Genomic DNA, 16,585 nt, shown 5'->3' with positions numbered 1-16,585 from the left:
CTTGACATGGCGTCCTGCCTGAACTAACTCTGTGCTCAATTTCTGCTGCTGTTAAACATGATCCCCAGCTACTTGTTTGCCTATTTTGGACTCTTCGTTCAACAATTTTACCAGTCTGAGAGGAGTTCAGATTTCCCACAACTTTATCTAATGGACATGTGAACCCGAGAGAGGATAAACCCCACCTGATCTTGTCACTCATGTGTCATCACCATAACTGTTGTTTACAGTAAATACTAATTACAGCCTTCATCAGTGTGATCTATTATGCAAAAGATACTCTACGTGACACTTTCCCTCCTATGTATGAATATTACAGACCCACAGTGGACTATGTATTCGAGGGAAGTTAGCTGATGACCTGTCGTGTACATACAGTGAAACACTTGCATAGTGCTGTTGGCAGCTGAGCAGCCTTGCCTTGCTCAAGTGCAGTGGTAGACATAGAGTGAGAAGAGGACATTTCATTTACTTAAACCTACAAAACTAGTTTGTTTAATGGTCCAAGTGATCACTCTTGTAACCTGTGAGGCAGCTCATCACTGCTTCACAGGATTACTTTGACTCTTAGATGCCTTATTTTATATTCATTTTAAAGTACGTTGTGCAGTTTATAAAATTAGGAAGCCAAAAATGCAGCTAAAACTGTCAAGTACTGAGAACGGGCATTAAATGTCTGGCTCATTATCATTTTCTTTGATCAGATGGTTTCAGATTTAAATCAAATTTCTGCCAATTCAAAGAAAGAGATTGACATTTTGTGAAATGAGAGTTGGAGAGGAGATATATTTTACTGTCATATCTGGCAATTAATTATGAAGCTGCTGCCAGCAACTGGTTAGTTTAGCTCAGCATAAAGACTGGAGACAGAGACATAGAGCCTTTTGTTGTATGAATTAAACAAACAAGATGTGACACGATTTGTGAGCTTTAGAGATGCTGGCAGGTAGCTGGTTTTACCTTTGGACAGAGCCAGGTGAGCTGTTTCCACTTGTTTCCAGCCTTTTTGCTAAGTTAAGGTAACAAAACTGTATTTTATTAAGCCAAAGTTCTTCTAAGACTGTTTGTGTTTAGTTAACATCTGACAAGCGTTAACAGCCACCTGTTTACACACTGGGATGACCCCCATCATACAGCATGTCCACCCTCAGCCTTCTGTATTTAAATAAAAGTGAATATATCCATAAATCTTTCCAACAGGTTGGGGTCTGTCTCGGATGATGGTGTGGCGAGGCTTCGCCGTCACCCTGGGCTGGAATACTTTCTTCCTCATCCTGGCCACGGTCATCTTAAAGCTGAGGACGTGACGGCCTCGCCCCAGAGTTCCTCCTTCAGCGTGGGGGACAGAGCCGTCAGGTGAAGCCCAGGAGCCCAACGACTCACCTGGGCATCCTGTCTTTGGATGGAGTGGGGGCAGCAGAGCAGGAGGAGGGAGGGGGTCACTGTGGTTTAAGGGACTGACTGGGATGATGCATCAGTCTCCCTCCTCCATGTTGTCTGTCTCACACACGCACACCGATCAGCTGCCTGATCCTGCAACAGTTGCTTTGGCCTGCGTGGGTGAAATTTCAAAATGCTGCACGTAGAGGTGCAAGACAGAATATGTACATGCACAATGTGAGAATATATGTTATATAATTAATGTAAATCAGAACAGTGTTTAGTTTGTTTCACTTCTATGTGCAGCTTGTTGGAACTTTTCACCCCCATAATGGGCCATGTACCAACTCAGGGTCACTTTTTTATTTCTGTTTGCCCTCTCTCTGAAAGCTCACAGAGAGATTTAACGGTGAATATACTGACTATAACTGTGGGACGATTGTTTTGTCCGCACAGTGTTTGTTGCCTACCTTATATCTGCATTATAGAGAAACATGTATGTAAATGTGTGAAGGACAAAAAATCAGCACAAAATAATGTTTTTGTCAACAAAAAAATGTGAAAACTTTTTTATTTTTTCCGGTTGCTTTACAAGCAGAAATGTCAAGGACAGGATTGTTGTTGCATTATGTCGTGGGAACCAAGAATAGGTTTTAAAAGTGCTGATCGCTTCATATTGTCAAGGAAATTCTCACCCGTTCAGGTTTCCCACAACAACAGTACCTTCCTTAGATGCTTGCTTCTTGATACTGTGTTCAGATTTACGTCAGTCCTGTCTGGTGTGTGACAGGAAGTGGTAACCCCTCATTACCAGGTGCTCAGCTGCAAACCGTCATCGTTCTCAGTTCAGGTCGATGGTGTTCTCCTTAACTTGTGTTTTGTGCCTGCATCTCCTGTGGGAGAGAAAATGTTTGGTTTGAAGGTGGTGATGGGAAAGCTCCACTTTGCTGGACAGAGTGGAGGCTGTTGGATAGATCCTTGTCGCAGGTCAGGTGAAGTCTGCATCCATGCAATATATGTTTTTCAGCCTGCTCATACTTTACACTTTGTTTATGACTCTTTCACCAACAATAACACAGAGTAAAAGCACACAGGAGTAATGCTGTTTTGGAACATGTCACGGAGATGTGGGGATGTTTTGGTGCCTGCACTGTGGGGAAAGGGAAGCAAAATAAAGAAATGAAGAATAACTGTAAAATCTAAGCCGCCATGCAGCTAAATTGTAGTTTGAAGTGAGAGGGAAAAGACTGAGTTTGAGTCAGAATACTTGATTTTTCTTCCTTTTTGTGTACAAAAGAATCAGTAAATCTCTTTATTTTGACTTTATATTATTGGATTTTTAAAAAATACAACACATTATTTTGTTTATAAAGGTCTAGTCTGTACGATTTAGTGGCATCTAGCAGTGATGTTGCAGAAAACTATGGTGGCTGATGCGAGAACGCACATGGCCCTATCTAGAGCCAGTGTTTGCTGTGTCTCTTCTGGACCACTGTAGAATAACAAGGTGGACTCTGTTGAAGAGAACTCCACTCCATATGTAGATATAAATGGCTCATTTTCAGGTAATGAAAACATGAGGATTCTTATTTTCAGGTGGATGTACACTTAAGAAAACATAGTCATGAATATTATATTCCATTTCTGACAATATATCCTCCTAAATCCTACACACTGGACCTTTAAAACAATGATCAGTCTTTAGATTGTGGGGTATTTGTCCAGTTATAAGTGAGACTGTTAAAATAATGGATGATAAAATTGGAAAGGGTAATTGGAAAATAAAGTAATCACATTATTTAAAAAAAAAAAAAAAAAAAAAAGATAACTGTACTCTGTTAATGATAAATTACACCCAGTTCATGTCTTTGCATTTTGGACAGACTGATCCCTAAATCAGTGAGCTCTTTGACTTGACCATGTGTTCTACCTTTAAAGGAATAATTCCACATCTTGCATATTTACTTTCTTGCTGAGAGTTATATGGGAAGATCAGTACCACTTTTGTGAGGCAGCACAGTGGTGCAGTGTTGCCATTCTGGCCATTCTGTGTTTAGTTTGCATGTTCTCCACGTGTCAGCGTGGGTTTTCTCCGGGTTCTCCAGCTTCCTCCCACAATGCAAGTGCATGTAGATTAGGTTAGATGTTGACTCTAAATTGCCCATAGGTGTGAATGGCTGTCTGTTTTATGTGTCAACCTTGTGATAGTCTGATGGATGCACGGACATTTTCAGAACAAAATAAAACGGGCTGCAGTGAGAGTATCTCTCCATGGGATGTTTAAAAATAGTGGGTTTGTGCATTTAGTCCTTCTCAGGCAAGCTCAGGGGTTTAGTGTTGCTGGAGCCCACAGGAACGACGCTCCCAACGCTTTTTCTTTTCTCCAAGTGAGGATTAGAATATATGCAGTTCACATAATCCGGTCAAAATTAATATAGATAAATGCTTAAAGATCCACTCATTACTAAAAGTGTATGTTATATAAAAAATAAAGTTATGGTCAAAGTTGTCACAGTGAAATTTAAGGTGTGTTGATTCACGTCGTCAACTGTGAGAGGCAGCAAAACATCCTTTCATTTTATAGTTTACTAATAAAACTCTCCACGGTATGAACAGTGGTTACATGAGCCTCAAAACCAGCCACAACTCAGCCCTGAGCAGAGTGACCGTCCTCTATTGACCAATCAGACTGCAGTGTTCACAGCTCCACCTTTTAGTACCAGATCTGTGTGCTAGGTACCCCAACAGAGGGGGGACCAAACATGGGGACGGTACAGAACGGTTCTATTGGTACCATCCACAACTTTTTACAGTGGAAACAGAAAGAAATGCGTGCCGAACTGAACTGAACTGTAGCAGCCAGTTAGCTTAGCTTAGCACAAAGACTGGAAACAGGGGGAAACAGCTAGCCTGGCTCTGTAATAGAGGTAATAAAATCTGTATACGAACATCTCTAAATCTCATTTCTTCTTGTCATGGCACAGCAGCTTCCTCACTGTTTCCCCATTTCCGGTCTTTATGCTAAGCTAAGCTAAGCTAATCAGCCACTTGGTGTAGCTAAATATTTAGTGTACAAAGACAAGAGTGGTACTGATCTTCTCTTCTAACTCTTGGCAACAAAGCAAATAGGTATATTTTCCAAACCTTTGACAGACCCACAGTGTTGAAAGGCAGACTACAGACTCTGCATCACATGTTGTGCCAATCTCACAAAGACTTGTTTACATTCGTCTGGATGCACGCCTAATACAGCAGAATATTTCCTTAATAGCAAATGTTTTACCTATTCATGCTGTAGGACTAAACACATATACCAGCATGTGTTGTGTTCCCCTGACTGTTCCCTCTGTCTCTGCCCAGTTATATTAATGTACTGTAGAATTTGTGTGTCCTTTAACATGATAAATAATGAATCTGAATCCCTCTGATTGGTTTGCACCGGATTACGTCGTGCTCTTATGGTAAAGTCGTGTGTAAAGTCAGATGTTGAATCTTGAGGAGGGAGCTCCCTGCGCTGTAAATCTGCTGTCGCTCTGCTGTACATTCATCAATGTTCCTGCTGCACATTTTAAGGGACACTGTGTTCTTGTTTGGTAGAAACAGGAGAGCCAAACTGTGAGGATGTAATACTGTAGCTCTGTTTATACTCTTACCTTGACAGAAAATTGAATCCCACATGCTGCTGGGATTACCTCTGTGCCCCGCTATTCCCATCACACAATAATGTATTTTATAAAGTTTAAAATGGTGGACAGTTTCTGGTAAAATTGGCAACACTTGCGAGAAAGTATGGACCTTATTGGGTAATATTGTGAGTGCATTTTTAAAAAAAAAATTGAACAATTTATATTTAAGATTGTCATGGTGATTTTTGTTCTAATCTATGTACAAAACCAACTAACCATTTTTCTAAAAAGCAGACATCTTAAAGCAAATCACCTGATGTAGAAAGCATTTTATAAGATTTACATGAACTGCAATTATACTACTGAAGACACTATTTCAAAAGCTGAATTCTTACTGAACTTTTCAGCCTCTGTGTTGCACCCAACGCTACATGACTGCCTTAGGATACCTTCTGCATGTGGTTTATGTCTGTGTTGTTTTGTTTGTGGTATGAAGTGGGCGGGGGGTCATGTTTTTCCATGCAGTAATCAGAATTTTAGCAATATTTAAATGAAAATTTGATCAAACCACAGCTGCACAGCCCTGATGAAGCAGATTATCTGAGTTTTGGAGTGCTAAACTCTTAATAAATAATACCTATGGATGTTTTCTTTTAACGTTTGGGGCTTATAAGTCTAAAGAGTGTTAGATTTAGGGGGATTTAGTGTCATTTTGTGGTGAGGAATACAGATTGCATCCAGCTGAAACTTCTCCCAGTTAGAATTCCTTCATCATTCATTGTTCAGGAGGTTTTTAGCAGGAGCTGAATTATCTGCAAAGGTCTCTTCCTCCAAAACAGACAGACCAGGGGTGTTCTTTATAAAACAATGCATTGGCTCCATACCAAAAATGGCATGCGCCAAAAAATATTAGACAATTTCTACAATCAGGCTTCCACCTCAACATCTGTGTTGCCAGTTTCCTGTCTCCAAAATGTTCGTAAGCATGGGTCAAAGTTTCTCCCGTCAAGTCTGTCTTTATAGATCACTACTTTTGCGTGGGAAGTGGCTAGCACGTGTAGTACTACGCATTGTTCAGGCCTTGTTTTTTGCATATGCAATGTTTATAAATGAGACCCCAGGTGATTAAAACTGGTTAAAACACTGAATAAAGTAGCTTTACATTACAAATATGTATTTCTCCAAAGCTGTTTAGCATGTTGGAGACGAGCCGCTAGCCTAGCACCTGCTTATCTGTGCTCACCTTATTTCTCTGATGACGTAAGATCCAGACGTTCAGGAGGTTTTTACCAGGAGCTGAATTATCAGCAGAGGTCTCTCAGAGTTGGTTATTTAAGTCGGTAAAAACACTGAATAAAGCAGTTTCAGGGAAACAAAATCTGTGTTTTTCTGACACTCGTTGTGGAGGGGCTGCTAACTATAGTGGCCGACATGAACACATGAATGGCCCTATCTAGAGCCAGTGTTTGGTTCAGTGCAACATGTTGATCTCTGTAGGTAAGGAACTGCTCCCTATGTAGATATAAACGGCTCATTCTAAAGCAACAAAATCATAATGATTGTTATTTTCAGGTGATTATACACTAAAGAAAACATACTTATTGTATTATATTCTATCTCTGCTAATATATCCCCCTGAATCCTACATGCTGGTACTTTATTACGCCATTAAAATTTAAATACTGAGTACATAGCCCCCTTTTATTCAGATTTTTTACTTTGTGTGGTTAATACTGGGACGTTGCAGTTCATGTAAACAGATGTAATGTTATGAATTCCACTCTGCTCCAAACTCCTCTCGACTACCTCCGCTGTGTCTCCCTAAAGGGCATGTGAAGCATTTCCACTCCTGTGTTGTGACATGTATGCACTGTGATAGCAGACATGCTTTGATGAAGGCTTATTCATGTATTTTGAAAGAATAAACCTCTTTGAGAAATCCTCCCTATTGTCTTGTCGTTTTGCATTTCAGAGCACTGCCAGATTTTTACTCAATACCAAAAGTACAAAATCCCCCCCACAATTCCTGTGGTTACAAAAACACCCGCAGGCCACGGACGACAGATTTATTCAATGACATCATGCTCGCTTGCATCACTGTGTTGCCTGTTGCCATGGTGATGACGATGACCCCGCTGCCTTCAGGAGAATCTAGATCCTCATCGGTTGACTGCTTGAACTGTGTGTGTGTGTGTGTGTGTGTGTGTGTGAGAGAGGGGAGGGTGTGCCGTGTTATGTTTTGTGTGTGTCCTGTGGGTTATTTTCATGTGTTTTCTGGGGTTATTATGAGTCTGTGCATGCTCATGTTGCCTGTGGTGTGTGTCCACAAAGTTAGCACACACTGAGTGTGCATTTCTGAAGTGTGTTTGAACTTACTTGTGTTGTAAGTGAATTGATCTATGTGCATGTGTGTGTATGCTATGCATTTGTGTCGCAGTAATTATGTGTCTAAATAGTTAAATAGCAAAAAAAATTGTTTTGAGATCGAATGTTAATTAACTACAAGTAGAATTAACTGAATAGCAAGCCAACATTTTTTAGGTCAGATATAAATAGATTGGATGAAACCTTTTGTGGTACAAACAAGAACATTTACATAACATTTTAAGGCCAATTTCAGCCAATAACTTAGGACATCTGTACCCACAACATATCCATGACAACTGAGATTGTATTTGTTGACTGCTCAAAGGTCAAAAATTCAATGTCAACATGTTTTTCTTCTCCGTGCACCCTCTCCACTTTTGGTTGCTAAAATATCTTAGGTTTGCTTTCACATACTTTACAACTGACTGCACTTTAAAGGTTAAGTGTGTAGGATTTAGGGGAGTCAACTGGTAGAAAAGGAATATACTATCCATAAGTATGTTTTCATTAGTTTATAATCCCTTGGAAATCAGAATTGTGTTTTCATCACCTTAGAATGAGCTGTTTATAAATACATGAGGAGCAGGTCCTCGTCCGTGGAGTCTGCCATGTTGTTTTTCTACAGTAGCCCAGAACAGACAAATCAAACGCTGGCTCTAGATCAGGCCATTTGTGTTTGTGTTTTTGCATTTGCCACCATAGTTATACAAGCTTGGCACATAGGAAAAGTTTAAGTTCTGCAACCTCAGCGCTGGATACCACTACATGTAAATAATACACACTGGACCTTTAAAGGACAAGGCTGTCACCATTCTTCATTTTTGTTTTAGTCAATAAATCTAATTAAAAGGCCAAATCATGGATGTATAAAGAGAAATGGATGCAGCGCCAAAAGGTTCGACTTCTGTGTGTAAAATTACCCGCATCTTCCACTATGTTTACACATGCACGCACACCAGAGACTTCAGGCAGCCAGGCAGCTAACTTCTGGTTTTGCCTCTGTTAACTTGAATCAGGATGAAATGATTTAATCTGGTGGCTCTTCTAGACTTTTGAAATGTTATTGTACCAAATAGATGAAACAAGTTGTTTCACGGGGGTTGTGATGCTGAAAAAAAATAATTCACTGATTTACAGACATCTCTTTAACAATGTAAGTCTATGGGAAAAACCTTTTATGGGCCCTGTGGTATCTTGTGACAGAGCCGGAAGTTGTAATTCCACAGTTTGACCACTATGTCAAATTGCCTTCAAAGCCTGGCGCTGTTCCTGAGGGCTTGACCAAGCGTTGGCTAGAGCAAGGGTACCTGCAAGTGCTCTTCGTGTTTGTGCATATATATCTGTGTTTGGCTGATGTAAGGAAGGAACTATATTGTATATAATTCTTTTTTATCTGTTTTAATGTTTGTTTTAGGCACCTCTGCACCTTGACCACCTGAATTTCCCTAATTGGAATAATAAAGCAGGGCCACTGCTGGCCATGTGGGTGCCCTAAGCATAAATGCTTTATTGTTATGCTCTCATATAACAGAGGAAAAGTCACCAAACTTTATAAACTCTGCATATATATTCCACTACAGACACGCTAGCAGTTGCTGGAGGCTCTACAGAGGCACACATCTGTTTTTCCTGGCTGCAGGGTGGCTGTCATTATATGACAGTTTCCCGTATGAGTTCTGTGTTGATACTAAAGACAGCATGACCAGTTAGTGTTTCCTGTCCCATTGTTGATTGCAAGTATGTTTTAACAAGCTTAAGTTTAAAAAAAACTGAGGCAACTGGCTGTATTATTAACCCAAAAATAACATAAAAGTGAGCTTGCGCTGCCACTGAGTCGTGTTCACTGAATCAGCGACAGCGCAGCTTAAACTGTGTTGTGTCTTAGAGGGCCTTATCTGAGAGAGTTAATGCAGTACGTGTGATTATGATTGATGATGATCATATTGGGCTGTTTTGGTGCCCCTCCTGGTACTGGTGCCTTAAGCACAGCATGTGATGTGCGTGCATATAGCAGCAGTGCTGTAATAAAGCTTAACTTGACCTTGACGTTGAAAACCAACAACATATAAGTCCATTCTCTCAGTACTTTCCAACCCTGTCTGTGGCTTTCAGCTCACTGGTTCAGAGTCACAAATAAATATATATCTCCATTTTCATTTAAAGCTGAGCACTGTAGCTTTTAGCACGTCACGCAAACATGAGTAAATATGATGTGGTAGGGTAATATTAATTTGGCTCTAGGAAGTATTTACGCCAACAGGACATAGAAAATAAAATACAGTGCCGTCTACAGTATGACGTTGGGCCTCACTGAAATGTTTCGATATTTTTTGAAAGCATGTAGCTCTATGGTTTTAAGGAATAAGATAAGTCAAGCTTTGGATGCAGAGACAGAGCTCAGAATCAGTGCCTTCATTTTTGTATTTTCATGGAAGTTGTTAGAAAATTTCACCAGCCTTAACATGTAAAACACAATATTACCAGAGTATTTGTGTTTGAATCATTGAGTATTTGTGCAGAGTTGTGGCTGGTGTGTGCACAGGAGTAATGTTACACTTGTGAAAATCCCCGAGCAATTTTCTTTTGTGTGTGTAAACGGTTAATCATCTTCTGTACACAGAGTCTAGCATTTCAAATAAGGCCATAGTACACCACCACGTAATGCAACCACTGGAAAATAGATAACAGCCTCACTGACAGGCTGTTATTAAAATGCTCCTTTAGCTCAGTGTAAAATGAGAGCCTCGTTGTCTATCCGCAGCCAATTACAGTGTTTGGTGAGCTTAGTGACGACACCATACCTAATTACAGTCGACTCTGTAATTACATGCAGTGACACCCAAAGTCTCATAGGACTACGCCGTGTGTTCCTGTCACAATATATGTAACCTGACGTGGACAAAACGCTCTATTAAATCGTAATTATGATGGGAGACAAAAGGCGAGATGATTGATGAAACATAATGGAAGCACATGGTTGATGAAACTGACTCAGATGAACTTTAATTAAAGGAGAATTCCAGTAACATTTAGTTAAACTCAATTTACGACTACAGTCTACATCTGGTTTACATTTACCCTAATTATTTTGAAACACGTCATGTGATTATATTTACAGCGATTTCCTTTATTTATTGTTCTGGAAAACTTGAGATTAAACCTGGCTTCAAATCAACTGCTGTCCCTGTTAACAAAGAGGCATGAAGCAAGAAGTGTATACAGTTGTGTATGTGGCAATACAATTTATGATGATGACAGTATTTAGGGGATGATTTCATCCCCTAAACGTTTATATTTACTGCAATGGATTACATTAAACTTGTTTTGTGCACTGAGCAGAGATATGCTGCAAAAGACTTGTTCCTCTGTTTAAGGAGGAAATGCGGTGCTCGTCTACAGCTTACCCACCTTCTTTCAATTTGTATCATCACTATCATCATTACCGAGACAGCTCCCTAAAGGTCCAGCTGATGGTGTTTGATCTGTGGGTGAGCCGCAGGACGCCAGATCTAAAATGTCATCATCACTGTCGTGCTGTGGAGGAGACTGAACTGCTGATGGTGATTTTCATGTGTGTATCTTTCCATCTGTTTGTATTATCTGAGGGATTTAGAGAAAACAGAGTAACACAATCTGTAAAATGTGGTGCAGCGTTTGTGGGTAACAAAAATTAAGCTCTCACCAGCTTACAGTGAAGTTTTACTATATAGTCAACAACATTACATATTTCGTGTGCACAGGTTCGAATGCAAAATGGGTAAAACGCAGAATTGCACTGAACCCTTTGGGTACAAGGTGAAACCGTCAAATTTTACAGGGAATGCTAATTGTTATATTGCTGCATGGGTTGGTTTATTATGTGAATTTTGATTTTAAAATGTATTATCACTTTGTGCATATCCTACAACAAGACTAAGAGTCAGACACACTAACTCTGTGAGGATGTAAGCACAGTAGTTTAATTAGCTAAATGCTAAAATTAGCATCATAGCTTGCTTACAGTGACAGTGAAAATGCTCCGCTCATCACGAGGCTAATTTATACAATGTAAAATGCCATAGGCTTGTGCTAATAACGTTAGCATGTTGTATTTATGGGGAAAATGTGTCCAGATAAAGACAAGTGTTTGTCTGTGAATACTGCAAGTTATAGTGAAGCTGATTTGTGTACTTGTGTTTGAAATTGTCTCTATTAAGCCATGTTTAATGTGTGTTTAATGTGTATTTTGAATCAACTAAACTTCACAGCGCTTTCACAGAAACCTCCACCACCAACTAGTGTTTTGGAGGTGTAACTGCAGATTGACACAGACACACCACAGCACAAAAAGGAGAAATCTGGACCCCATGGCTGGACCAGTTTGCAATCACTGCTGTAGATCACCAAAGGGATTACAATTCAATTTTTAATTTCATGGCAGTTCATCCAGCAGTTGTTGAGTTTAAACCTCATGATGGCACTCAATGGAATGTCTGGGAACCATGAAAAACTAAAGCAATTTGGTGGTGGTTCATTAAGTATGTGGAAAAATATTACTGAAAAAGTAAAAAGTTTGACTTGCTGTTGGCACGAGAGGAAAAGCTGGGGAATCAGTCAGTAGGATTTATCCTCTGGACACCGTGAATGTCTGTACAAAATTTCATGAAAATCCATATTATCTGAGCAATAGTTCTTAACGCAAAATTCCAATTTATCAGCTACATACAACACATACAAACGTAACATATGTGTGGTTTGCAGAAATGTACAGTGCCAACATTTGTTCTGGATGTTGGGAAGCCATCCAACAGTTAAGATATTTCAGTCTGAACCAAAGTACTGGATCAACCGACAGACCGACCCTGACACTGACACTGACATACTCAAAAAACTCAAAACTTGGGAAAGGAAATACAAAGATTGCTACTTAAATGTTCAGCTAATACCTGCCATGATGTCATCAACATGTGAATGAGAACTTTTCATACAGCTTACAATAAGGCATTAAGTTTTGGACACAGATATTGTCATTGCCTAATTTTGCAAAAGCACAGTTTATCTCATCTTGGCTGCACAGCCAGCTGAGCATCAACAGCTGAGATGGGAAATCACCTTGCCAGTTTTCTTCCTCTTGTCTTGGCATGTTTATTTTCTCATAACCAGTTTACGACCTAGATGTATTCAGAGTTGCCAAATATCAGTCGTAGCCTGCATGTGTGTAACTTATGATGCATGCAGGCAGGTGCAGATTTTCTTTTTTTTAAATCATATTAGAAAAGATTTCAAGTTTCCTCAGAGAGATTAAGCAATGCTGCTGTGAGAGAAGTGTCCTTCTGTTTCGTTTACTACAAAACAACATCTGGAGTGTGTTATAGTACAGTCCTGCAACATATGTACGAATTACATAATACAGAAACTTTCGCATGCACACACACACACACACACACACACACACACACATGGTATTGTTACTGTGTAGTTATAATACTTGGTGGGGGAATGAAGTAATGTTAAGCAGTGCTGGTCCCACAGTGCATCCATTCACAATATGAGCAATTGGCTTTAGTTTGTTAATCAAATACAGAATGTAGCACACACACAAATATCAGTCAGTTAAAATGTGCTCAGTCTTGTGATGCCAACGCACGCACACACACACACACACACACACACACACACACATTGATTCATCTGGTCCAGTCACCCTATGTGCCTGCTTTGTGATATGCTAAACATTCTGTAAACATTATCCTGTGCATGGTTACTGTCACCATGGCAGCATGTCAACAGCGCTCAGCTCGGCCCCTCAAACACGGGACAGTAGTGTTATTTAATATTTGGCTACGCATGAGCACAGCATGTTTCTATCACATAATCCTGTCACACCAGTGAAGACTTCTCCTCGCAGCCCTCCTGACTCCCTTGTGCGGCCGAACGCGGCCCAGCTGTTGCTATGTTTTGGTCTTATCGCACAACAACAACAAAGGATAAAATGCTTGCTGAGAACAGTCTGCCCTTAGCGCAATCCCACACACTTTGTCCACTGTCGGCATCACATGGGACCAGAGCAGATGCTTTTGCTGAGATTTGGGGCACTTACATCATAATAAGGACATGTATCAAGTTAAGTAAGTGTTTCAGTGCAAAAACAGATCTGTTTGAGTGAGGAGCCAAAATAAGACTGCTTTAAAGATGAGAATATGAGCTATTTTAATCCCCATTTATTTTTTAAAAATAGCAGTGTTTTAAAGCCCTTTTTCGATCAGTCGGAGGTGCTTTAGCTGCTGAGCAGACCGCCTCATAAACCTGAGGTCATAGTTCAATCTCTGTCAAAACATTCAGTAGTAGACCTGTGTCCTGTCAAACACAGGAGCTGCAATGACTTGCTAACTCGCATTAAACTGTTTGCCAAAAGCATAAACTATAAATGTTATTACCGAGCTATGAATATCTGTTATGGTGTGGTATTTTTGGGATGAAACTAAGACACATCAAAAACATTCTTTATCCTCTGCAGACAGAAGCAACTTTTTATCTCCAGTTCAATCTGGATGCAGCAGCAGAGTTTTAACTTAACGCAGACCAACAGACTGTAGTTCTACATCTCTGCTTACAATGTCGATTTGAATATTTTAATGATCATATTGAGCTTTATTGCAGACTTCTGCAGCCAGCTGCTCTGCAGGTCCTTAAGATTGTCTTGCAATCTTGTTTCAGGAACCAAAAGTGATGACAGAAGCTCTTAAATAGTTTACAGTTAACTTTTAAAACTTGGTTGAATGTTAAGTGTCATCTACTGAAATTCAGATTTGCTGTAATATATCTTCACTTGCATCTCATGTTTTATTTATTAACCAATTCTTGTTTTACTGATTTTCTATCAAGCACCTTGAAAAACATTTCATAACAACTGAAATAAAGAAAATAAGACAATAAAAACGTGTTGTTATTGCAATCATTAAACAAAACAAACTATTTTTGCTAACCCAGCCAGAAAAAATGTTGGCATTGTTCTGCAAACCATGAAATTTGCATGTTATTATGTAGCATTGTTGAAACTTTATGTTTCAACAACACTGTGGTTAATGTGTGGTTAGTTTTAGGAACAAAAACTAGGTGGTTAACTTGCTTGTGGTTTGGAAAAGATCACATTTTAAATATATCAGGAGGCACAATCTCTGCAGGAAAAGGAACAACGTCTCAGTAAAAGAACAACCATTTTTTGGGCCTTAAACAACACACAGCGTTTGGTCAATGACTTTTCACGTCAAAATATCGACGACTTTGGCATAAGACCTAGTTGCCTAAAAAGCCGCTGGAAAAAAAGTGACAGTTTGCTAAATCACAACCAGTTTTGCTGTTTGTTTTGGTCTTGGACACCACTCTGCAGCTTGGCAGGCGTCTCAACCAGACACACCATCCACCATCCTGTCTACCTCTTGATGATTAAGTCAGCTTCTGACATCACTTTACAAACACTGATGTCGCATGGAGTTATACAAGGTAAAACTCCAGTGAAATGTGATGCCATCAGCCCCTTTTTCTTGTGCACTGTAATTTGGTCCTTTTTTGCATATTCTTACATCGTTGTCTGCTGCTTTGTAACTGCCTATGTTTCCAGATGGTTCTGGTAATGCATGGTTTCTGGTCTCCTGACATCTCGACCTCAAACAGACAGCCACATAGTTGCTCTTCCTGAACATGGCACTGTGACTCTGCAGCCACCTAAGTGATCCACAGCAGGAACAGGACATCACCTCACATTCCCACTGTTACATCTGTCTGTATTCGCTGTAAAGCAAATACCCCCTTTCCTTCTCTCGCCAGAGTCTTCAGAGTGCAGAGTCCTGTCTGTCAGATCAACATATGGATAAAGAGCCTCCTGGCTGAATGGCGCCGTCCAGGATTTAGCCATGTTTAACTGAATCAAAGTATATTACAGTTCCTGATATCCCGCTGGAAGCTGATGCGGCACCGAGGTCGTCCAGTTTATTTCCACAGCCTGAACTATGCCTAGCAGGATGCCAGTTCAGCTGGTGCCCATCTTTCCTCGATGTTTACAGATGTTTACATTTGAAAAACCTCAGCCTGGCTACCTAGCAGAAGTCGGCAGGAGAGGAGTTTACAGACTGGTGAGTTGATGTCCACATGACGATGTGTGACTCGCAGCCACACACCACCACCATCAAAACCCAGCCACAGAAAACACCACTAACACTTGCAAAATAGACCTAAGAGTGTAAATTTAGCACAGATTCAACAGAGCTGACAGAGAGACAACTGGAAGCATTTGCGCCTACGCCATCCAACTTGGTATTTTTAATTTTTTTATATGATACTCATGAAGCGTACAAATTTTATGTTTTTGTGGTTTCCAGAAAGTACAATGCCAACATATTTTTTCTGATGGGTGGGCTGTCTTTGCAGGCATATCATATTAAAGTTCACATTACTTTAACTCGCAAAGCAGCATGGTGGGTATTCATCTGATACAAACAGAATAAAAGTTGATGTTAGACATTAAAAACACATGAACAGTGAAATTGAGCACATGAAGACAACAACTTTACTTTCCTTATTTGTTATACTGTGTTTTATTACTTTATTTATTCTAATTTTTAAGTAAGTGCTCACAGGAAGTGCAGTTAATATTGAATTATTTTCATTGCAAGCTAAAATAATCATCCTGCAGCTGCATACATGCCTTTAACTACACAGAATAACATGGATTTGCACTCAAGCAAGTGAAACACAAATACTTCAAGGATCCACCGTGTACTTGAGTGTTGTAATCAGACCATGCACCCCATGTGTGTGTGTGTGTGTGTGTGTGTGTCTCTCTCTCTACATTTTTCATCATTTCCTGACGCTTCACACAGAAGTGCAGCCCATTGGCCCTTGGAAAGAGAAGCACTTGTCAAAACATCCATCAGGAGTGAAGTGAACCGGCTGGAGTGCCTTCACCCGTGGAATCAAAGGAAGGTGTGTCTGCTGCTTCCAGCCTTGGAAACGTCCAGGAGAGGTGTTGGTGTGGTAACCACAGCAACGTAAACAGGAGGGTTCAAACACAGATTAAAACGTGTGCAAAGATTATGTAAGGTGTGTGTGTGTGTGTGTGTGTGTGTGTGTGTGTGTGTGTATAGGCACACATGGTTTCTTATGTTTCTTAAGTCTTAAAGGCAGAGTCCTCTTTCAGTGTCTGCAGCTCGGTGGAAAACGCCTCAGCTTGCAAC

The 16,585-nt window shown here is 40.1% G+C and overlaps 1 protein-coding gene across 4 annotated transcripts in view; it reads left to right on the top strand.

The window, feature by feature from the left end:
* Positions 1-6,949, top strand: part of abch1 (ATP-binding cassette, sub-family H, member 1) — a 39,596-nt gene extending 32,647 nt beyond the window's left edge. For all 4 annotated transcript variants that reach the window (XM_050070802.1, XM_050070803.1, XM_050070805.1 and 1 more), the window contains one exon: positions 1,201-6,949. In XM_050070802.1, the coding sequence (XP_049926759.1) occupies positions 1,201-1,307 (107 nt within the window). In that variant the 3' untranslated portion in view covers positions 1,308-6,949. The remainder of the gene's footprint in view (positions 1-1,200) is intronic.
* Positions 6,950-16,585: the final 9,636 nt, after the last annotated feature.

Source organism: Epinephelus moara, chromosome 19 (genome assembly GCF_006386435.1).
Source record: "Epinephelus moara isolate mb chromosome 19, YSFRI_EMoa_1.0, whole genome shotgun sequence".
NCBI lineage: Eukaryota > Metazoa > Chordata > Actinopteri > Perciformes > Serranidae > Epinephelus > Epinephelus moara.
This window is presented reverse-complemented; position numbering and strand designations above follow the sequence as displayed.